The sequence below is a fragment of the Argentina anserina genome, chromosome 2 (assembly GCF_933775445.1).
Source record: "Argentina anserina chromosome 2, drPotAnse1.1, whole genome shotgun sequence".
NCBI lineage: Eukaryota > Viridiplantae > Streptophyta > Magnoliopsida > Rosales > Rosaceae > Argentina > Argentina anserina.
This window is the reverse complement of record NC_065873.1, coordinates 5,327,683-5,352,615: the sequence shown is the minus strand read 5'-3', so window position 1 is coordinate 5,352,615 and position 24,933 is coordinate 5,327,683. Positions and strand designations below refer to the sequence as shown.

Genomic DNA, 24,933 nt, shown 5'->3' with positions numbered 1-24,933 from the left:
CTTCTAAAAGAGGGTAGAATAATGCTCCTTATGTCCTCATGCGCAGGACTCAAGCTAGCAAGAAGATGAAAAATCATATCTTAGCGCACTTCGTCAAGGTTGAAGCATCAGTAGTGTGAGGCCTGTAGAGGTTCAGTTCATTCCACATATTGGTCAGAATACCAAGATGTTTAGTGAATGAGTTTCCCTCTTGTAGAACTTCTGAAATCTCCTTCTTCGGCTGAAAGATCCTTGCAGCATTGTTTTGATTTCCATACATCTCCTTCAAGCTTTTCCACATGTCAAAGGCATATTTAGAGTAGTTGTAGATCTCTCCAAGCTCATGAACCATCGAGTTCACAAGCCAAGACATAACTTGGCAATCTCTACACAACCACGCATCATATCCCTCAGACAGTGGCTCATGCACATGAATAGCACCATTAATGTAACCAAGACGAGATTTTCCACCGAGAGCAAGTACCACAGCTCGTGCCCATGGAAGATAATTGAACTCATTGAGTTGTTTTGAGGTTAATCGTTGGTTGATATTACAGTCAACATCAGAAGGTAAGGCAACGGAAATGGAAGATTCATTCCTAGATGTAGCATCGGATTCAGCCATTGAAACACTGAATCAAAGATTACAAATTGAATGATAACAAAGCAGGAATAAGAGACATGAGACTAATCTACCTGCTCTGATACCATGAAGAAATAATGAACAAGAAGAACATGGAGGTTTTGGGATTTTCTCTTGATTTCTCTTGATGGTGCAAATAGTGAGAAGATATAACTATTTATGCAGATAAAGAGAAATTTGCTTTTAATATACATATTGGAGTATACATATATACAAGAACACATATGCAGTAGATATGATGGAGGGAGGCAACACACGCGCAACTGTGGAGCAGATACCACCTCACAACTTCACCGAAAGCAACTCACCGAATATTGAAACATGATTACATGTTGCTCACAGCTCACCTAAAGGGGAATCATGATCACCAAAAACAGCTCACCGAATGTTGAAAGAAACATGATTACATGTTGAAACACGATTACATATTGATGCTCACAGCTCACCTAAATGGGAATCATGATTACATATTTCAACAAGGCAAGCTGTTCTCATGTGAACTATCCAGATCACCTTATCATCTCTAAACTCCAGGTAGTAATAAATTTTAGTTTGTGCATCCGTTTATAAGTTTATTTACTTCTGGTTTTGGCTATTTTTCTGGTTTCCTAGTTGTGTAATTTTCTTTTCCTTTTTTTTCTGTGACTCTCGGTTCGACCCAGCCTAGTCTGTCTTTCTCTGTGTGTAATCCATATTCTGGCTTCTTTTAATTCTATTGGCTTTTCGGATGTAATATATAATATATACATAACTATATATGCTTTAGGCTCAAGAGCTGGACTTACTACTACATTACATGGCTACACAAAATTGATGATTTGAGAACATTGATGATTTGAAGAAGTAATTGCTTCAAAAGGAAAGAAAAACAGGGATCAATATGCTAATTACAATTAATTAATTGTTAATTAAAAGGCTAAATTTAAATAACAGTACATGAAGTTTGAGTCGCTGATAATTAAGATAAGGTCTTAGGTCACTTTACTTCTTTGACTATCACAATGGTGCACGGTGCATGAGGTTACAAACTCGCCCTAAAGTCAGTACCTACCGCCAATTTTTCCGTTAATTTGAATGTTTCCCGTCTAATTGCTAAGGGCAAAATCGTATCTTCAAGATGATTGTATTAACACCCAAAAATTTCCCTATTCCCAGTAATCATATCCTCCACCAGTATCAAAAACTTATCTTTTCCAATCCACCATTGCCCCATTACCATAAGTCTCAGTTAAACCGCCACAACCACACTCATGAACGAATTCATCTCTTCTTACCCTCTCTGGTAGTGGTACCGAAATCGGATTTGGGCTTATCTTTTTAACCTCAGCCACCGTTACGATATTTTAGTTAGTAAATTCACCTTAATTATGGGTGGTTCATATCTCCTCTACCGTTCTTAAAAATTTCTCTAATTAAAATGCCAGCGAAGTTCCTACCTTCTTTGCACACTAAAGTCCAGTCTGTCCAAAGACAGCTCTGGGTCTGGGATGTGAATGTGGTCAAGTTAAACTAGCTCGTCTCCCACTACTCGAAGCCTTCTCCACTCCAGTTTCTCCTCTTTTGAGACTTTCAAACCCACTTTGTGAGACTTCATGGGTTGTGTGCCCACCAAGAATAGGCCACCGGCAGGGGTTTCCGGCAATGATCTTCCAAACCCGGAAAGCGATGATCATGTTTCAGACCAAAACCAAACCCAACCCACAAACCCAGTTGAGGATGATGGGGTTGTTGTTGCAGAGCAAGAGCAAGAAAGCAAGAAGAAGAAGAAGAAGAAGCTGAGGTTGTTCATAGTGTTCTACTCAATGTATGGTCATGTGGAGCTGGTGGCCAGAGAGATTAAGAAAGGGGTTGATTCAACTGAAGGGGTTGAAGGTGTTTTGTACCGGGTTCCGGAAACGATGTCGTCTGAGGTGTTGGAGGAGATGAAGGTGCCTAAGAAGGATGAAAATGGGGTGCCTGAGATAATGCCTGAGAGATTGGTGGAGGCTGATGGGGTGTTGTTTGGATTTCCGACACGGTATGGGTCGATGGCTGCTCAGATGAAGGCGTTTTTTGACTCCACAGGAGAGCTGTGGAAGGAGCAGAAGCTTGCAGGGGTGCCTGCTGGGTTTTTTGTCAGTACTGGCACACAGGGTGGCGGGCAGGAGACTACTGCGTAAGTAAGGTCACTTGGTTTTGATTTCGAATTCTTTAGTTCTGAATTATTTGTGATAATTCTTCAGGCTTTTGTTGGTAATTTTGTTTGAGTTTTAGGAATATTGGTGGATTTGGTATATGTTAACTAACCAGGCACTATGATATGAACTCAAAGTTGGTGATTATAGAATAGGTTTCTGACTTCCATGTTTCAAGTAAAAGAGTTAACGCAAGAGCATAGGAGTTTGGACCACCCTATATTTGATCACATTGCAATGATTGCATATACAGTGTCATTTGTGCTCAGTAGTTTTGAACAATGTGGTTCCAGCATGTAGTATTTTCCGTTCCAACAACATGAAATGTGCATTCTTTGTTCTTTGGTAGGGCACTAGGGTCTTCTGAGTTCTAAACGGGATTTGGTGTCAACTGACAATGAGACATAGGATGGAAATTGAAGTTAGGTTCAAGTTTCAACCTTTCTGAAACACTCCTTGAGAGTGTGGAAGCAACAACTTGCCTAGTTGCTTTATGCATTGTAAGAAGCTTAAATAACTTCATTTTTATGTAAAGAACTGATCCACCTGAAAATAGTTGGAGATGGTATCAGTAATTCCCAATGATACATGTACTCAAAAGTAAAAATGATGAAATTTAGGCATTGATTTACTGAAAGTAAATCACCCAATAATTTATTTGTCTATCTATTGTGTCTTGAAATGTTTGAATACTTCCATTTCCTATTTGATTAACATTATAATTTAGTTGTAACTTGTAAGAACCTATTAGAAGCACCAGTGACAGCTTACTTGTTCCTACATCTTGTCTCATACAGCTGGTCACTGATTAACCTCATCTACTCAAATGAGCTTTTGTACCCTACAGGTCAAAGTAGTTTCAAATTTGTTTTGCTGGTATGGACTGTTGGCTTGCTAATGCTATTAGTTAGTTAATTACTATGTAATTTTACCAATATAAGTTCATGGATCAAATAGAAGACTACTTTTCCTGTGTTTTCTAACTTAATTTCTAAATTCTTTGCTGTTGTGTCCACATTTTTTTATGTCCTGTAGATGTTAGAATATTGAATAATATCTTATATGTTAGGGAATTAGGATCCCTCCCAACATAGCTCACAGAGTATACCGATAGAAAAGCAAACAAACCATAAGAAAAACAACAAGAGAACACCAAGATTAACGAGGTTCGGCATAAACCTATGCCTACATCCTTTGAGAGACGCCATGTTCTTCACTATGAGAAATATAATAGTACAAGCTACCATTTGAGCTAAATCCCATAACCCAAAACCCAAACTTATGTACAACCACACTCATAGAATTTCCTAAGAACACACCCTCATTCAAGAGCTATCTTCACCCTTGACATCTCTGCTCCCTTACACAAGAGATATATACTCCTTCGTCGATGACTGCATCCACCTTACCGTGATAGCCACGCCCTGATGACCACATCCACGAACTAAGTCATGCCAGCCACACCTTGGTTAACTACCTATGTCTCCTATATATAGGCACACCAATTACAATCCAATTGGTCATAGGAAAACCAAAACCTTTTCATACTAGAAAATAACATATTCCTAAAAGGAATAAACTTTGACATAAACCTTGACATAAACCATGTCCAATTAGGAAGAGTAACCAAGTACAACTAGGATTTACTTTCCTAATCAAATTCTCATCACATCCTAACATTATAGTATTGGTCACATTCTTATCAAAAGTATGTTAATGTATATTTGCTGCAGTTGGACAGCTATCACTCAGTTAGCACACCATGGAATGATATATGTTCCAATCGGCTACACCTTTGGTGCTGGAATGTACGAGATGGACTCCCTTAGAGGAGGGTCTCCATATGGTTCTGGAGTTCTTTCTGGAGATGGCACAAGGAAACCAACTGAGACAGAGCTCGCTCTGGCAGGGCATCACGGAAAGTACATGGCTACTATTGTCAAGAAGCTTGCCCAGCCAAATGGTTTTCATGTGCCAGGTAATGGACTGGATGACTCTTGACAAATACATTATTTTGCACATTTACACAAACTTGTTGACACTTTCAACTTGTTTTGTGATGTTCTTCAGATGTCATATATATGCTGATAGGTTTTTTCTTGCAAAAGTGCAATAGGTGTCAATAGCTTCTTCTTAGTTGAGAGCCATTTTTTTCTGATTAAATTGTAAACAAGAGTCTCATTGGTTTTGAACTTTGGCGATTGCTCAGTCAAACTGTTCATATATGATGTTTTCTGTTTGATTGAAACATTATTGTCATCAATAAAATTGTGGATTGTGTTCATCTCTACACACACCGTTGCCTCTGTATATGACTACTTGGATAATTTAATAATCATAATTACCCTTGATACAACTGCGTTGATATCCAATTAGAGCATCTACTTCAGGTATCAGGGTTTATCCAACACAATATTTTGTGTTTCCTACAACTAGTAGAGATGAAATATTGAGCCCAGAGGTAATGCCTCCAGTGTTTGCATTTAGTGAGAGCTAGTGATACTTCCATCCTAACAAGCTATTGGGAGATGCTTCCCAAATCACTCCAAGCTTGCATCCAAGCTCTACTGGAGAGTGAGAGTCGTGAGCTCGTGATCATTATTATTCTTCTATTTTCTTATAGTGCTGGTATATGGTCTCACACTCTCACCTGATCTCCAATTGTGGTGACAATAACCTCATCTGAATCAGTCTCATCTCATCCCATGGATTTCTTCTTGAGGGGAATGGTGAATTTCTGAAGCACAATTACTTGTAAGATGGTGCTCCAAGCTTTAATTTACAGTCTTTGGATGCATAATACAACTGAAATTTTTGAAAACTTCCACTTCATCCTGCTCCTGTCTTCAGGATGATAGTAAAGTCTATCCAGTTGAAAATATTTTCTCTGTAACCCTCCCATGGTTGTGTACATGATCTTTTTGTCCGCATAGAGATTTTCTGATCAATTCCGGTTGGATATTTCCTGCTCCATATTAGCAGGGAGGGATAGGTATTATGAGAGTGGATAACTTTTTAGTATTTTCTTCACTAATTCTCTTTTCAGGGTGTCACTAGTCATTACAATGTTGATTATCAATAATTTGCTTTTGTTTTCTTATATATAGTTGCACTGAAATAGTTTGTTTTATTGGGACTTTGTATAAGTGAGTTTTACAATCGTATATGTGTTGCTGATTCGCATCAAATTATGTATGTCCATGCTTTGAAAGAATTAACTGAACCAAATCACTATCGTTATGTGTCTAGCTTTCTACTCTTTGATGATATCCTTCAGGTGTCATATGTAATATGTTGAATGATCTGTCCAAGCAAAAACACAATATGTATCAATCGTTCGTATTTATATCATGAATTCTGTATGATTGAAACATTATTGTAGTCAATATTGTGAATGAATTTTTACACAAAGTTGCCTCAGTATAAAACTAGTTGGATAATAGAATCAAATGTAATAATTATCATCAATTATAACCCTTGATACAACTGTCACAGTTTTCCAATTAGAGCATCTAGTTGGAGTATTGGCTTCTGTCTCACCTTTGTAACTACTACTGTAATGTGAGCTATAGACTTTTCTCCATAGCTGAAGCACAATTCTATGGAACGTTGGCCAACCATCTATGATAGATCAGATGAGTGACAGAAAGAAAATTGTAACTTTTCACTGTATCGGTTTTTCAGGTATCGGATATCATCCAAAACAGGCTAGTGTTTCCAAAATTTACTAGAAACGAAATAATTAGTCTAGATGTTTTCTGAAGATGAGCATGCAGGTCGATCAGAAGCAGAAATGACAGAAAACAGTATCTTGAGGTAACGCTGGAGTGATGAAGTTAACTAGAGGTGTTTTCTGGTTATAGAATCGGACGATGGACTGAATTAGTCTCATGAACTTCATGCTTACATAGCAACTTTGTTGATCTCAAGGTAAGTCATGGACGTCATTAGTTGATCAGTAAGTCATTGATCGACCAACTACCATGCATGCATGGTGCTCTCATAAATTATATATGGAAGTAGACAAAAGAGATGGACGGTGTGTATGAGCGCGCGTGCCGTATTAAAAATGCCCATCATGTATGTCTACCAGTAGCCTCACTATGCTTATCCATCACTAGCCTCATTGGTTAGTCTCACTTGTTTTGCCCACCAGTAGCCTCGATCGATCTGTACTTGACATTTGCAAGGGGAGGAATTCTCTTTTTCTTATTTCTACGAGATTTGGTGTTTGCACCCTTTTAGAGAAGATGGAATTTACTGAAAGTGATGATTTGTTGTGTGTGTGTGGGACAGGTAAGCCTATAACCATTTCTATATAGTAATGCTCCACTAACCATTTTTATACTCTCTATCTATATAGTATATACTAATGCGTCACCTTATTGCTTCTGCTTCCAAGAAGGAAGTGGGTACAGCATCTGAGGCTAGACCCGCAATCAGAGCACAATTGCTAACCCTAGCAAGAGCAGCAATGCCTGAAGAGAGGTCCGAAGAATTTCAGGAAGCATCAGCGTTAATATTGATCTCACCCACTTTTGGAGCGAGGGCGGGGACAATTGCATTCCTGTTCAAAGACAAGAGCAGCTCCCTCTAATACAATCATTGATGGTCTTTAAGCTAGTCAATTTCCATCAGACACTGGGGTGCATTTTGGAAGAAGTATATTTTAGGTTGCAACTGGATACTAATTGGATAAGTAGGAAAAAGCATGTTCTTTCCCACTTCAACTTTAAAAATAAGTTCACAATTGAAGCCTCCATTCTAGAATACTCCAATTATTCACATCAAACTTATGAGAATATATCATGTTTCCAGCCAATATCTTAAACATTTCACAAAATTACACCACCCGGTTTCATAAGCGCACTTGAGCCTTGCCTGATTTGAAGAGTTCAGGTTCCAGTACAACAGGAGAGAGAAGCTTCGACCAAATGTACAATCCCACATACCTTAAAGGATGATCCGGTGTATAAACAAAAGCAGCTTTTACATACACCGCGGGAATAAGGTTTGCCCCGCATACCCACCAGACATAGCTCTTCTCACATTGGACTCAAACATCTTGGGGTTGTCCCTTAATACAGCAGCTGCATCTTGATTAAGGGGATCTTCATAATTGGGTTGCTGCATTCACAAAAACAAGATGAGATTCAAGAAGCTAACTGAAATACAAGAAGAAAAGTCAATACCATAAACAGATGAAAGATTCCGTATATAATAGTGTTGATATTCAAAACAGGTTTCCAATCTTCTCTCAGAATGTTGAGGCAGACATTTCCTTCCAAGTCAATATTAGGATGATATACCTGCAAATCGATAGTACCACTGAGACAACTTTTAACATGGGAGCACATTATCTAGATTCTAGACAAGAAAGAGTGTGAGAGGAGAACAAGACAGGATAAAAAGACCTTTGTCTTGCACTTAACCTTTGGCGCCTCATGAGGGTACATGGGAGAAACTTGAAATGTGAACATAAATGTACCACCTCTGCGAATGCACACTGAGTCAGGCAGTAAAGTAAAAAGTTCCTATATCAAAACTCAAACAGCACAGCGTCCACCACCAATATTACAGCAAGTGATCAGAAAGGAGATCAGAGATCAAAGGTGGGCAAATTTCATGATCTAAAAATGCCTAAACTCTTAAACTCTTGCCTTGGGACTGCCATATCTAGGGATCAGTGATTAGATTTCTATAGATGGCAGTCCTCAATTTTCAAATCATAGATTTTCCTTATTCAATTCCATACTTTGAATTAAAAAAGTTGAATTTAACGTCTTCAATAATGAAGATGTGAATCTTAAAAACAATAGGGAATTTAGACAGACGAGGACAGGATGAGACATTGCACAATAAATAACTTACAAATAGTATCCTTCATCAGGCCGGACAGTAACCTCAAAGTTCATTAAATCATCCTTGCCATTGGGGAATGCTATGGTACATGTTTTTTGTAGGTTCAACTCACTAATATCTGCAAGGGAAACCCAAACAAAAAATTAGAGCACAAGTCAGCCTATATAACAATGTTTATCTCCCTCTCTTTACAAATCTATCATTTTAGATGTAACATATTGCGCGTGGAGGTTTTGCCTTATAAATTGCTCCGAAATAGTATCTAATGGCATGAGACCATTTCTTTTAACAAAAATTGCCAATATCACATGCCACTGCCAATCTCAGTTACATTGTTTGTGTATTATTATTTTATTCTGGAATGCCAAGGCGCTAAAGGTTGTGAAGGGCAAATGGCATATTGCAATGGCCTTTTCCATTGGCAGTCATGTCGTGATGACTAACCTCCAGTCATGTGGCTTTTCCTAGATGAGTTAAAAAATGACAAATATTACGGAAGGGGCATAATTGCAAGTTTTCAATTTATAAAATTGACACACTATGATACCAGGTTATAATACCCAATGTGTATTAAGTTGTTGCTTGCTTAAAGTTGAACAGTGAGGCACCTCTTTTCACATACTGTGGAAAAAAAACACTAAAATACAGATATGTTAAACTTTGACATGCATACCTCTGTGAAGCCGCAATTCTCCTGCACTTTTTTTTTTAACCGGTGTCTTCCCATTGGCATTTTCAGCAAGCTCCCTCTGCTTTTCCTTCACTTTAAATAGCTTAATCATTCTTCCTACAATACAGAATCAAAATAAACATATAAAGTTCATAAAATAGTTGCACATTCGAGATCTTGCAAGTTATTACCACAAGACAGAAATATATCATGCTTAACACCATCAGAGTCGATCAATTTCTAGGAAAAAAATTATGTAACTTGAGTGCTTTGACCTTCAGACAATTTCTGCATGATATTTTTCATCCACAGATTAAGAATCATATATCTCACTAGAACACATATTGCTGTGGGGGAAGAGAGAGAGAGAGAGAGAGAGAGAGAGAGAGAGAGAGTAATCTCTCTCCATCCTCCTATACAAAAAGAAAAGGTACAAAACACTAAAGGTTCACCATTCGAGGAGCTAACATTGTTAGCTTTATTAACTTTCTACTGACTAAGAGGCAGTATAAATAAAGCTTCATTACTTCCCTCACCGGTCAATAATAAATATATGCTTGTATAAGTACACCTTTAGACATGGACTTAATAGCAACTGAAAAATCATGATAATCTTTATGGTACTAAAAACTCAGCAAACCTAAATCACACATATGCACTAAGAAACCAACTAGACCCTACAACAAAGAGTTCAAAACCTGACAACAAGCGATACTTCACGGCCTAGAGACCAAAAATTCATCATAAATTAAGCGCAAAACACTAAAGCTCCACCATTGGTTGAACTAAGATTGTTGCTTTATTAACTTTGTACAGATTAAGGAGCATTACTATTAAGCTTCACTACTTTGATCTCCAGTTAATAATTATCTTAATAATGTAAGCTTGTGTTCACTCCAAAACCTTCAAACATGACCTTAACAGCAACAAAAACATCATGGCAAGCCCAATTCACTTTTAAGAGTACTAAAAACCCGGAAGACCTAAATTATGTATATGCATCAAGAAACAAAAATGATCTTAGTCATCCTGCTACAACCACTTAACAGATAATGACCTCAGAGTTTATAAACCGACACACAGCTAACCACAACAACTACAGACCGAGAACTCATTTTAGAAAAGAGTCAAAAGACCAACCGCTGACCCTTAATGCAATTAAAGAACCTTAATATAATTAAAAATTCATTCATAGGCTCTAAATTTCAACTCTCATTTCACCTCTTCGAATCAAAGTTTCAGACTTTACATTCAAAATATAAAAAGCAATGAACTTTATCAGTAACCAATAGCAGCTCTTCACAGCCTTACCGTTTGGTGTATTGGCTCTCCTTTTACTGTTCACTTCAAGTCTTGCAAAAACGAGAGATGCAGGATTCGCCTGTAAAGAAAACAACAAAACCAGATAGCTGTTCAGCTTCCTAAAATTCAACTCCTTACATTCAATCAATTTTCAACTCAAAACACCTCTCCAATCTCACCCTTCTCAAACCCAACCCACTTCATCAAACATCATCAAAACCCAAACCAGAACCAATAATTCAACACCAAAAATAATAATAATAATAATAATAATAATATATTCAATGCTTTGAACTATTACACAGCTTCAAAACATGGATCAGAAACTAAAACACAGATGAGTTAAGCGATCATGGGACCAAAGCTTTTACCTGGTTAGAACAGCAAACTGAGCAAAGGCAGAAACCCAAACAGGGGTTCTTTGCGAAGAGAGAGCTTTGAGCTGAGAAAATGGAATCTAAAAGGACCAAAGCTTGTAGAGAGAGAGAGTTCTTGTTTAAATAAAGGTGGGGACTTTTTTTTCTCAATTTCTGGTCTGGTCTGGTCTGGTCTCTCTCTCTCTCTCTCTCCTCTTTCCTGTTCTGCGTCAATTATCGTCGCGACGTCTGCTGCTTAGCTGGCTCACTGGATCTGCTGTGGCGCACCCAATTTGAGTTCTAGTGGAGGTGACGAATGGTACTTCGCCAACACTACCGTCTGCGGGGCTAAATTGCCAATTGCAATGGGGCAGTTCAAGAGCTCGAGGGATCAACAAGTTCTCAAAGTTTTCGTATATAGACAAAGATATATAGTGCATGTTTGGTAGGTAGTGCTAGCCTCCATTACCTTAAATAAGAACTCATTAGGATTTTGGGTGGTGTTTGATGGAATGCGGCACTAGGTTTATTGGCACTAGATAACACCGAAAAATCAATTTCACCTCCTTAACTCACATAAACGTGGGTCGAAGAAAACCTGCACTTTAGCTAAGACGGGAGAAAGCCACTCTTGTTCAGTCTCTGCTTTCTCTCTTATGCAATCTCTCTGATCTTCTCCTTTCCTCCCAATACTCAAATTCTCATGGTCGATCTTTGCTCTTCTTCCTCCCTCATCCTCCATATAGCTCTCGACTATAATTATTTAGAACTGGTAAGAATTGCATGTTAGTTACAGAAAAAGATTGAGTTCTTCCCTCTTTTTCATTCAAGTATAGATTGAAGGTAATTGGAATTTTGGGTGTTGCAAAATTTGATTTGAATTGATGAGATTTTGCAATATGGAAAGATGGCATCTCGGTATTGTAGAATAGGATTCAAATCATCGAGATTTTGGGCAATATGAATCAAATTGGTTTCATGTAATTTGTTTATTCTTGGGCCTTCTCTTTTCTTTCTATTAGTGGAGATTTTTTAGGCGTTGGTAGCTAGGATCATATAGATTCTGGAATTTGCTGGTGTCTCTCTTCTGCCAGGTGAACAGAGCAGAGTACAATTATTTCATCGTCTTGCTTCCTTCTATCATGAAATTGTAATGGCTACTGATGTTTCAAGGTTTGTGTAATTGATCAAAAAATTAGTTTGTGGCCAGACTAGCTATTGATCCAATTGTGCAGAAGTAAGGTTTCAGGATCATTCATGGTTGTTTGTTCTAGAAGAAGCAAATGCAGAATCTAATACTAAAGGTTTATACTTAACAGCACCAAACGTGGTACAAAATTAGTGTAGTCTAAGCCCACCCTCATGAGGGGAGAACAATATTAACAATTAGTGAGGTACACAATGAGGAGGAGTGCCAAACGTGCACATAAAAGTCTAAAGTTCTAAACCTCCTTATTACAATAAGTATCTATACTGGAAGAAATCGCAAAATAATACTTATAATATATATAATACATATATTCTAACAAACACCAAAATGACAAAGAATATTGTTCCAATGATAACTCAATTTGTTTTATCATAGTGGTGATATAATGGAAAAAATAGTAAATATATAACATGATATTAATGTCCAATCAATAGTCACCATTGGTATTCAAGTTTCACTCATCTTTCTAGACATCAGTATTTGTGTTTTCCTTTTCTTTTTTAGAAAATAGCGTATTTTATGTCTGAGCACTTTAGATGACGAAGTTATAGTGAAGAACTAGAATTGGTAGAGTATAATGTTATTTTAGGTACGAACTAGCTCCCAAAATACCGAACCATTTTAGATTATAAAAAAAACGCTAAGCTTTTGTCAATATGAGATATAAGATGATGTTCAATAACATTTTAATGTAAAAGAAAAATATTTCTCCAAATGCATAAAATACAAATTAAAAATATTTTCAATTTTACAATGAAAAAATGAAAACGTCAATTTGACTTTTTCACATTTTAATTTTTTCATTTCATTGTTAATTTTTTTTAAATTGTTTCCAAAAACGCTACCGAATAGGATTTCCAAGCTTTATTAGATTGGGAAAAAAATATAATTTTTATTTGGGCTAAATATTTCTTGTCTATGACAATTAAGAGCTATTCACATCGTTACTTTTTTCAGGCGCGGATCCAAGGCAAGAGGTGGGTGGGCTCAAGCCCAACCGAGAATTTTGGGCAAAACAAAACTTAGGTATAGAGCGGTGGCCTTAGGCCAATTATCCCATTTCCTTCATCTACGATGGAGAATTTCAGCAGCACTTCTAGTGTCGAGCAATGGAGGCGTGGAGAATACCATGTCTTCTTCTTCTTCGGTCGAGGCCTCCATGGTTGGATTCGATCCCCTCTCGTTATAGCAGTTCAAGGCGGCGGCACTGAGGGTCCAGTCAGAGTTCATGAACATCATCCAGAGGAGCTCATGGCTTTGTCGGCTGCAGGGAAGCCAGTGGAGCAAGGCGAGGCGGCGACGATTTGGGCGGTGGGCGTCGAGGATTTGGGCATGCCTGGGTCGTTTACGGCTTGTCGTTGGGTGGTTGGAGGCGTCTTTAACGGCATCGAAGGCTTGGGGTAGGTGTCCTCCGAATTGGAGATCCTTGATCCAGGTCGTGATCCAATCACCGTTGAAGGTGTATGGTGGCCGGTTTGTCATGTGAGAAGGAGGATGTCGGTTCTAGGTTGTGCATCTTCGCTGCCTCCTTGCCTGCGACAGTTTTATCCGACGATGGTGAGTGGAGTTTGGCGTTAGGGAACGAGGCTCGGGGTGGATAACTATGTTGCCTTGCCGATGTCGAAGGTCTCAATTCCATCCAGCAATTCGTGGGTGCCCAGAGTAGTTCTTGTTGGGCTAGATCTTCCAGGGGGCCTAGTGGCTTGGGCTGTTGGAGCAGATCGGTGGTTTGGCCTCGTGTTGTGGAGCATCTGATTTCGGATTAGATCTGGAACCGTATTTAGGACCCGGGACACATTAATAATCGGATCTTGCGTCCGAAATAGTTGCTCATTTTTCTCTAGAATTGGTTCTAGTTCTTGATAGGTCGTTTGCTAACCCTTGAGCTGTCACTCTTAGTGTTTCTTGATCTCCTTGATTACGGTTACAGCTACGGCTACTCCCCCTTTTACATTGTTTTTGTGACATGTGCAGTGCAACGATGTCTTCAGGCATCAAGTCACACGGTTACCCGGTTACTTTTATTCCTTGATGTTTTTGTGCATCTAGTTACGAGTTGCTTTCTCAGTTACCTTAGATGTGTTTGTGCATCTTGCTGTCTTTTATTGGCTTTCGATCCTTGCATCGCTCCATGTATTTTTTTAGTTTCTTAATATAATATCGTCCTTGCTTAAAAAATAGAATTTAGACATTTTGAGTTAAATATGACTTTATAGTGGTCCGTGTTTGATTTTATGTTTGATCTCTTAACTCCAAACCATAAATTATAAACTCTGAACACCAAACTCTAAACTTTATAATCTATACTCTTAAACCACAACATCATATATGAAGCCGTTAGTACTTTATTCCCATAAATTCTAAACCTTATGCTCATTAGAGGTGAGTAGCCATTGATCATCGTATATCTTATATACGAAGATGTTACGTTTGCCAAATTATCATAAGACGTTATATATGTTAGAAATAATTATTGTCCAATCACCATAAACCTAAACCATATAATGTGGTCGATCAAGATAAATGTATAAACAAAAGACGTTAGGAATGCTCAATCATCATCATACATTATATGTGGTAATTAGGGCTTGATCACTAAAAGCCTTTAAAATTTCTTAAATATACATGTTACTAGCTCTTAACCTTAGTAAACTCTACATATATAGATGTGACTAGTACTCAATTATCATAATTTTTATACACATTAGTCTTCTATTTAAATCTAACTCGTCTTCATATTGAGATATGGCAGCGTAGTCGCGGAGATTAACATACGTAGACTATAATGGAATTTCGTCTACATTATTGTATTTATGTTTGTGACAAATTAGTCTACTTTAACACGACATAGTTCCTCGTGAAAGTAATGAAGAATGAGCTTAGAATAACTTATGTGCGAGTGTCTCATGGTAGTAAACTAGTAATAGACTTTACATATTTTGAACTTCATTTTCCAAGAATGTCTAATCATGCATGAGCAAGTGCCTCGAGTAAATAATTGACGTAGTCTGTAGCATATTCGAGAAGCAGTTTTATCATATTCGGGCTTAAACAAATTTTTTTTTATGAAAGAAAATCTATTATATAGAGATCCCCTAAGGCATCCCGAGTTTATAATGTCAAATAGCAAAACTCTTGACGCCTCTCTCGGTACTTATTCAATCAATTGATTTGAAGACATGCTTAAAGCTAATACAATTGAATTTCCTACATAGAGATTGGATGTCATGTATAATCATCTTAATAGGCTTAAACAATTGATATTCATTGTCAAAACAGTGACATACAACACCACATTAATACAAATCACCAAATGAATCCAAATAGAACTTTTCCCGCTATTACTTCTACTATAGCAAATATGCCATTTTTATTAATACTCACATTTCTTTGCCCGACTATACCTCTATCCATCAATTTGCTAAATCACCTACACTCACAAAAAGATGATTTATGTCAATGCTAAGAAAGATATACATGAATATGAACTGATGAACTAGCTAGAGCAATAGAGTGACTAGTGCTACGCTAATTTTTTTGAATATTGAAATGGACACTGAACTTGTGACCAATAACATATTGGACCTTTTATGTATAATTGGAGATTTGAAGCTAACAAAATCATAATGATGATTAACAAATTGAAACTTGTTATTATAAATCTTGCCCTTTAAATCTATCATTAAGAACATTGTAAGTAAAGTAGAAAATAGTTTGGCAAACACATATAAACACTATTTAATTATTAGAAAACAATACATATGGGAGCCAGGAGCCAAGTATCCAAGTCAAAATTGGATCAGACGGGAATCATTTCAAAACCAAACATGTCTTTATCAGTGATTTTAGCCATATGCATGTAAACATTAAACAATATTTAACATAAACTATTGATGATGGGTTCTTATGTGGTCGGTTTCTGTCGGGGAAGGTGATGTCAGTCCCTTCTTTTGTGGCGGCGGCTACCTCTGTTTAGAGGGTGAAATGGAGGATTGAGATCTTTCAAGGAGGAAAGGGAATTTTTGTCTTCCGTTTTTCTGATAAGGTCGAGAAGGATCGCATCCTCCATGGTGGTTCATGGTACTTCAACAACTCCACTTTGGTGTTGGCAGAGTATGATGGAATTGGAGATCCGTCGTTGGTGGATTTACATTCTTTGGAGGTGTGGGTGGCAGTGAGGGGTCTTCGTTTTGGCATGATTACTAAGGAGATCTTGAATAGACTTGGTAATATTCTTGGCACATTTATCAAGCCGGACTCCATGGCATTCCAGCGACGGGAAGAGGTGCAGCGATTTAGAATTATCCATGATGTACGCTGCCGTGTGTTTTCTCGTTGGCAACTCTCTTTCTCATCGACGGTAGGGGTTGATCTTGCTCACGTATGAAAAATACAAGGGCAGGTGTCCAGTGGAGGATCCAGAAAATTTTCTAAGCCAAAGCAATTTTTCTAGTGGTGGATCCAATACACAGTGGATCAAACTAGACTGCATTGTCTTCAATTCTAATTACACAGTACTTTCCACCATAACTATCCAATATAGTATCAAAATCAGCCATATATCTTCATTTTCTTCAATTTGACACTTTCCAATATAGCAACATCATCATCTCTAAAGCTATTCATTAACCAGTACACCATCTAATTTGGGTTTTTGTCGGTTTCCTCAGAAAAATATATAGAGGAAATGGAAATAGAGGGATTGAAAATCATAAACATAGTCAGCTAATAAGATTTTTCTTACTCTACGGCCACCATTATGTGCATGGTCTTGCCTACTCTGATCCAGTAACGTCACGTACAACTCATCAGTTGAGCTCAATCCATGAGTTCCTTTTCTAGCTTCAGTTTTGCTCCTTGAATTTTCAATCCATGAGACTAGCCACCACCATTTCATTTGGTCATTTTGGCAAAAAACTGAAATTATCGATGTCCACCAAAATTACAGAAAGTTTGTAATCTGAGCAACCAGAGAGAATTATTTTTTTATCAAATTTGCACCTCATTCGTTAAATTTAACTGTTTCTATCCAATTTTGCGTCACGTATCATGCACATGAGGGGTAATGTTGTCATTTTGTATTTATATTTTTCTTAAAAATAAATAAAAATATTCTTTAAAATGAGGATTATTTTGTTAATCAAATTATTTATTTACATCTTTTTTTCTACATACTTAATCCTACTTTGAATTATATATTCAACATATCCACCCATTCAAATATAGTGTGTTGTGTATAAATATATTTTTATATGTACACATTGTTGGAGGAGGAACAAAACGAGAATAATAACGACGTAATAGAACAGAACGTAACCGTTTATTGATTGATAATGAGGCCAACATATAGGCATTACGTCGTTATTATTCTCGTTTTGTTTATCCTCCAACAATGTGTACATATAAAAATATATTTATACACAACACACTATATTTGAATGGGTGGATATGTTGAATATATAATTCAAAGTAGGATTAAGTATGTAGAAAAAAAGATGTAAATAAATAATTTGATTAACAAAATAATCCTCATTTTAAAGAATATTTTTATTTATTTTTAAGAAAAATATAAATAGAAAATGACAACATTACCCCTCATGTGCATGACATGTGACGCAAAATTGGATAGAAACAGTTAAATTTAACGAATGAGGTGCAAATCGGCAATTTTTACCAAGTTTAGGAGGTAAATTGACTCAAATACAAGTTCGGGGTGTAAATCGGCAATTTTTACCGAGTTTAGTAGGTAAATTGACTCAAATGCAAGTTCGGGGTGCAAATTGACAATTTCAGCCAAATTTAGGGTGCAAATCGGCATTTATGCCTATTACACTACGTCTAGGAGTTTGATATGTCAATATTAAGTTGTACCAGTACTTTCACTCCCATAAGTCGAAATTGGATAACAAGTTACCATGATGCTCCACTGGTGTTGCTCGTCGAAGCTCTAATCTTTATTCCAGTCGGTCATGCTATTCAAAAGAAATTACAAGATTTGGCGATCATGTGTTGATTCCGCGGCTTGAATTCGTTACGGTTAAGGACCGATTTCTTTTCCCAATATGAACGAGTTACTAAATGACTTGCATAGCACCCTTTTTTTTCTCTTTGAAATTAATTTACGCTCGAATGTCACCAACTTTTATGCACAAAGATAAATATTGGAAAGACGTTGTTTCACACTCATGAGGGAAGTTACAAGTTTCTTGTTACGCCTTTTAACCTTTGAAACACATCTTGTTTCCTCTAGATCAAGTTCTTCTTTGTGCTTCAATTTCTATTTATCTTTGTGTTCATGTCAACACACAAACCATTTAAACCATTTTTGGGGCTGCCTCTTAAGCGAGCTCGAGACAATCATGATACACTAATTTTTCAGGGACTAGGTGTGTCAAAAACAAATCTCTACCACTATAAAGCGAGAAAGAAAGTACCACCAAATTACGAACAAATATATTAACTCTTTTGTTATCGGTCTCTCAACAATAAACCTAGGCGTTATAAGGTAAAAAGTAAAATATATAAAATTAAGAGATAACTGTGGAAGTAGAGGTAGTGGGTAGTGAGAAGTTATGAACACAGTTAATTTGTATGAAAAAATTCACGAGTAAATGATTGTAGAAATTTACCGGAGTAGAGTTAATTAGATGGTAACGAATCAAATTGGTTTTATAGCTGGTAAAAAATATAAATTTACTGAAGCAGAGTTAATTTACGAAAAGTCAGTCAACCCCACTAAGAGAGAGTATCACACCTCATCAGTTTCTCACTTCACTAATTCGCGATCTGAGAGAGAGAGAGAGAGTCGCAGCATCAGTCTTCTTCGTCTTCCTCACACCATGTTGAAGCTCCTCCTCACCTTCCTAACCCTAACCCTTACCCTCCCCTTTCTCGCCCTCTCCTTCTCGCCGGACCACCCCACCGATCGCCGCGTCCTCGTCCTGCTCGACGACCTCGCCGTCAAGTCCTCGCATTCGCTCTTCTTCAACACTCTCCAATCTCGAGGCTTCGACCTCGATTTCAAGCTCGCCGACGACCCCAAGATCGGGCTACAGCGTTACGGCCAGTACACCTATGACGCCTTGATCCTGTTTTCTCCCACTGTTGACCGTAAGTCGTGTTCTCCCTTAGGGTTTGTGATTTGGTTTTGTGAGAAACATTGTAGAAATTGAAAATGCTGATCGATTGAGCTAGGGTTTTTGTTGAAAGCTTATCATTTCAGCGTGTTTTTGCTTCGGAATTGCTTACATTTTGTCGTATTTGATTCTGCTGAGCATTTGTGGATTGAGAAATGATTTGATTCTGCTGAGCATTTGTGATATAGGTTTCGGAGGATCCATTGACCTGGCTGCTATATTGGACTTTGTGGATTCCGGTCATGATTTGATTATTGCAGCTGATACTAATGCATCTGATTTAATTCGACAAATCTCCGTCGAATGCGGGGTTGATTTCGATGAGGTTGGTGCTTAGTCCCTTCAGTTTGGTTCCAGTAAGTAGGGAAAGCATAATATGTACAAGCATCGTGGAAATGGTGAATGCATTTGATTTATTATACTGATGTCTCTGCCACAACAGTTCAGTCTTAATTCAAAATCCAATATTTTCGTAAGAATTCGTAATAATTAGAGCTTTGCTATCATGTGTTGTTAATCGATTTTCAAAATTTAGTGGCTTTGCAAATTAAGTTCCGGTGTTTCCATAGTCATATTTGGAGTTGTTTCCTTGTAAGATAATTTAGTAAGAGAACATTGGCAATTACCGGCTTCATTAAATCCAATATTTTTGCACCATTGCTATAAACTTATGGTGTGACATAGATGTTGAATAATATGTATGTACAATTGCAAAGCTCGAACAAAATAGAAATAGAAATGAAATCTGGTAAAACAAAATAAATTTGTTACCATGTTCTGTCCTCAAGTAATTAATTCATTTTATGAATTCTGGATGCCATCTGCTGGCTGTATTATACTTTTATTTGATTTCATCTTCTACAAGGTTCAGTGTCAACTGGTATTGATATCATTTCCTGAAACTCATACATGTTTTGTGTACCATTTCATCTGGCAATTTTAGCTTAAATGTTTGTTCTATATGTTTGACTTGTGTATTTGTAATGGCTGCAGGACCCTTCAGCTATGGTTATAGATCACACGAGCTATGCAGTTTCAGACAGTGAAGGCGATCATACACTGATTGCAAGCGGTGATTTCATTAAGTCTGATGTAATTCTGGGAAGCAAGAAAATTGAGGTAAGCTTTATACCTGACAATGTCAATTTAATTACGCTAATTAATATAACTGATCAATCTGTTAAGCTTGCTTTTTCATTATAGCTTTCATTCTTTGATTAAGTTGTTTCCACTAAAAAAGAGAAAGGAACTTTGGTCAAGTGACCAAAATATAATATGTAATGAAGTTAAGTAGGTACTACACAGGCCACCTTTATGTTGTACAAGTTTCTATGACTGAGTAGCCAACAATAGATTCAGCAACATATTAGAAGAATTGCAGCTGTAGATGGGGTGGATGAAATCAGAATCAAATTTTAATGCTTTGTACAAGTAAATTGTATAATGCCTGTCTCTGATATTATTTTCTTTGGTACATGTGCTTCAGGCTCCTGTACTTTTCAAGGGCATCGGCCATACAATTAATTCAGAAAATAGCTTGGTAAGAAATTTAATTTATCCATGTTCAATGCATCACAATAGAACAAACAAGGTAACTAACTGCTGCGCTAATCGTATTCATGTCTTATTGAAGGTTTTGAAAGTTCTCTCAGCTTCGCCTTCAGCATATTCAGCTAATCCCATAAGCAAGCTGTCTAGTCCTCCATCACTCACTGGATCTTCTATATCATTAGTCTCAGTTGTGCAGGTAAGTTGGCTCTTTCCTGCTTAGGGTCCACCCCGTTGATTTGTATTTATTATGATGCATCCTTCAAGAAGAAATGAGATTGATGATTGTTTAAAAAAAGTCAGAACTTTATGTTGGATTATGTATAATTGGTCAATACAAGCACACACCCTCCCTCTCTCTCTATATCTCTCTCTCTCAGACGCACACACAAAAGCTCAAGGGAATTAGATTTTGGAAGTTAATGGTCAAAAATAGGAAAGTCTTCAGGTGAAGGTTAGTGATAAAATAGCTCTGTTTCCAAACAGATTTGTCCATCAGTTACGGAGATCACATCACATCTCTCCAGAAGAAGCATAGACAACCCGTTCCAAATGTACTAACTAAATGAATACATTAGGCATATCTTTGAATGGACTTATCCATCTCATTAAGTTAATGAGTTTGAGTGCTCTAGATTCTACATTGTTTCCAACATCAGTTTGAGTGCAATTAGTTTATACATTGGCTTTTTTGTAACTGGCTTTTCCTTTTATTTTTTTTTATGTATTTCTGTAGGCGAGAAACAATGCTCGGGTTATGATCTCGGGTTCATTAAGTATGTTCAGCGATCGGTATGTGACTTTCCATCTGAATGAGGTTCTTTCATTTTGGGATTGTTTTCTCTAACATTTTTAGTTTCTATTTTCAGATTTTTTAGATCTAAGGTGCAGAAGGCTGGGAGCGCAGATAAGTAAGTGATGTTCTTAATAGATTTCTTTGTCATTCTTGTCACAATGATATAAGGACAGTTAGGGCAATCAAGTTTCTGACTGCAACATTAAGACCTTGTATAATGTAAAAGTAATAGTTTTCTTATATGCGGAACAATATATAGCCCCAATTGGAAGTTTAATCATAGCTCTATGAGATATGGTAAAGTGGTTGCAATGTAGGTTGGTAGCAAATGCCCCAAGTTCAATTCCTCCCTCACAAATGCAGTAAAAGATATAGTGATAATTTAGCATTTACAGGTTGTGCATTGATATATTGTTACATGTTACAAGTCTATGACCACCTATATGAAGTATGAATTTGTTTTTTATTTTTAAACATAATGATGGGGCATGTGATTCATGTTGGGTTTCCAGCCCATGTGTTTTTCCTAAGATGGTTTCTTAGAGTATGATGTTCCGGTAGGGAATCCTTATTGATGATGGTTTACTTGTAGAAGGAGGAGGCTTTACAGCCTACCACTATTAGGAATAAGATTCATATTTGGTGAGGAAACATGTTTGTCCTTATGGCTATATAAGGAGGGGTTATGCTCTAGGTTTAGGCATCGCAGAGACAAAGAGCATAGTGTGTTCCATTCTCGGTTAGAGGGTGAGAGAGGGCAGAGAGGAGAAAGATAGGAAGAGAAGAGTCATTGTTTTCTTAGTCTTTCTTGTGTACCCATTATTAATATAGTGGAAGTGTGTGTTTCTGTCCGGTGGATGTAGGCAAAGCTATTTGCTGAACCACCTTAAATCTGTGTTCTTGTGTTATTTTCTTTGTGGTTGTTTCTCTTGGTTTGCTGTGCTTGTTCTGTTTCTCTGACTAACTTATTGACCGATTCACTACAAGAATTCATGTGAAAGTTGCTAGAAAGTTTTAGATTTCACTAGACATTTATGCCTACTAAAGAAGTAAGGATTGCTAGTATTCCTGCATACGTGTATGTGCATGTGATAAGGCATTCCTCAAGCGTACTCAGCATTATCCTAACACTTTTATTTAATTTTTTTTAAAATATTTCTGTGCGTTGACCAGATTGCCCATGCAACATGTTTTTATATCAAACCAGTTTAATCAAGAAACGGTAATTGAGTAGTTACAGTGGAAAACGGTTACATAAAACATATTTGCTTAGTTAATAATTTAATACTGATGAGCTAACCACTAATGCATGTGTCATAATATGTTTTCTTTTTCCCCAGCACCTACACAAATTGATCAGTTTCACGAATAACTTATGCGTACATGATTGTGTATTTTGCTCATCTATATTTATTGCAAAGAGTGAATTTACAGGAGATTTATTTTATGATAACAGACATGAGAAATCTGCTAATGAGCAGTTTGTGACCGAACTTAGCAAGTGGGTCTTCCATGAAAGAGGTCATCTCAAGGTGAGGAAAACTAATACTATTCTTAATCAGGATACATTTTTGTCTTCTCTATGATTAGATTGGGATTGTTGAGATGCTTCATTTCTTAAACTTGTTTTGACCTGTAGGCTGTGAATGTAAGACACCACAAAGTTGGGGAAACAGATGAACCTGCTATCTACAGGATCAATGATGATGTGGTAATTACTTTTACTGTGTTAGTTAAACTCCACAGAGAGAGTATACTGTGGCTCTTCTAACATTTTCATCACAATTGAAGGAATATTTGGTCGAGATTTATGAATGGCATGGGAAAAGTTGGGAACCATATGTTGCTGATGATGTTCAAGTGCAGTTTTATATGATGAGTCCCTATGTTCTGAAAACCTTATCAACTGATAAGAAGGTAATGCATGTCATTTAACTACAAAGTTTCCTCCGAACACCCTTTTCTTACAATCATTTGGCATTGCAGGGTCATTATTTTACAGCATTCAAGGTTCCAGATGTTTATGGGGTTTTCCAATTCAAGGTTGAGTACAATAGGCTTGGGTATACAAGCGTAGCTCTATCGAAGCAGGTAAGAAACGTTCCTTCTAAATGTAAGAGGAGATGGTAATATTTAACAGACACTTCTGTCTCACTTTGCCACCTAATGGGATGCTACTTCATGTCCTCTGAAGTAAATGGACACCTCTGTAGTTTTGAAGCTTTGTGATTAACCATCAACTCAGATTAAGTCAAAGATCATATAACTGGTGCTCATGCTAGTTAGAGTTTAATGCACATTTTATGAGACTTTAAAATCGGTAATTGAAACATGTGAGCAGCTACAACTCAAGTATGCGAACCGAGATGTTGTGTATAGGTGTGGCCATGTAGTATGCTTGTATCGTTGCAACTGTAGAACAAAAGGCATGGGAAAATTATGTTTGAACTGCACATAACAATTTACGCTGTCCAGTCATGTTTCTATTCTTATACCTTGCATTGCTGTGTCATCTTTTCCAACTGGTGCATTGTCATTTACCTGAACCCAACTGATATCCCTGGATGTGGAATTGCAGATTCCTGTTCAACCATTCAGACACAATGAATATGAAAGATTTATACCAGCAGCCTATCCTTACTATGGAGCAACATTTACTATGGTAATCCCTGCTTTCTGAAACTGATCAGTATTACATAATATAGATACCATGAGATGGACTCTGGTTGAAGTGGAATCTCTTTAACAAATTAAAACTCTTTTACCATGGATTACATTCAGCCAGATGTCTCGGTTCTTAACTAGGGTCTTGGTCCAGTGATTCTGATACCTAGTGTGTAGGTGGCCTGTTTCAGATTAAGTTTCACTCTGTTATCGATGACTTGTGAAACTCACATTGACTGTTGTTGCGTTCTATATATACATCTTTTGTTTACAGTACATATTTGGTGAAAGTTTTACCTTCTAACCATTCTGGTAATATGAAAATTGGATGGTGATGCAGATGGCAGGCTTCTTTGTTTTCACAGCCGTCCACCTATACAACAAGTAACTGCAGAACAATTGTATGGAAGACATGTAATACCGTATTAAGAGCTTAGCTTTGACAATGGAAATTTTGATTAGGCAAAATTACTAATATGCAGACAGGGTTATGTTATAGATATATTTTGTCATTAAGAGGTTGAAGAAATTGTCAATCCTATTCTTTTTGTTCATGCAGTTAAATAGACAATCATCCCTGCATATCTGCAATC

The 24,933-nt window shown here is 37.1% G+C and overlaps 3 protein-coding genes across 3 annotated transcripts; 2 read left to right on the top strand and 1 right to left on the bottom strand.

Moving 5' to 3' along the window:
• The first annotated feature begins 981 nt into the window (after positions 1–981).
• On the top strand, positions 982–5,086 carry LOC126782282 (probable NAD(P)H dehydrogenase (quinone) FQR1-like 1). Its single transcript, XM_050507498.1, has 3 exons — positions 982–1,156; positions 2,047–2,777; positions 4,530–5,086. The coding sequence occupies exons 2-3, from the start codon at positions 2,215–2,217 to the stop codon at positions 4,795–4,797; spliced, it is 831 nt and encodes a 276-aa protein (XP_050363455.1). The 5' UTR covers positions 982–1,156; positions 2,047–2,214; the 3' UTR covers positions 4,798–5,086.
• A 2,408-nt stretch (positions 5,087–7,494) lies between these two features.
• On the bottom strand, positions 7,495–11,164 carry LOC126785153 (NEDD8-conjugating enzyme Ubc12-like). Its single transcript, XM_050510764.1, has 7 exons — positions 11,002–11,164; positions 10,640–10,709; positions 9,332–9,445; positions 8,668–8,776; positions 8,211–8,289; positions 7,989–8,105; positions 7,495–7,923 (listed from the first exon to the last, which is right to left on the bottom strand). Exons 3-7 carry the CDS (start codon positions 9,438–9,440, stop codon positions 7,786–7,788), a joined length of 552 nt encoding a protein of 183 aa, XP_050366721.1. The 5' UTR covers positions 9,441–9,445; positions 10,640–10,709; positions 11,002–11,164; the 3' UTR covers positions 7,495–7,785.
• Positions 11,165–18,972: 7,808 nt separating this feature from the next.
• LOC126785134 (dolichyl-diphosphooligosaccharide--protein glycosyltransferase 48 kDa subunit) lies at positions 18,973–24,933 on the top strand. The gene is made up of 13 exons (XM_050510746.1): positions 18,973–19,306; positions 19,521–19,657; positions 20,326–20,451; positions 20,819–20,872; positions 20,966–21,079; positions 21,617–21,672; positions 21,750–21,791; positions 23,133–23,208; positions 23,316–23,387; positions 23,468–23,593; positions 23,663–23,767; positions 24,255–24,338; positions 24,681–24,933. Exons 1-13 carry the CDS (start codon positions 19,036–19,038, stop codon positions 24,726–24,728), a joined length of 1,311 nt encoding a protein of 436 aa, XP_050366703.1. The 5' UTR covers positions 18,973–19,035; the 3' UTR covers positions 24,729–24,933.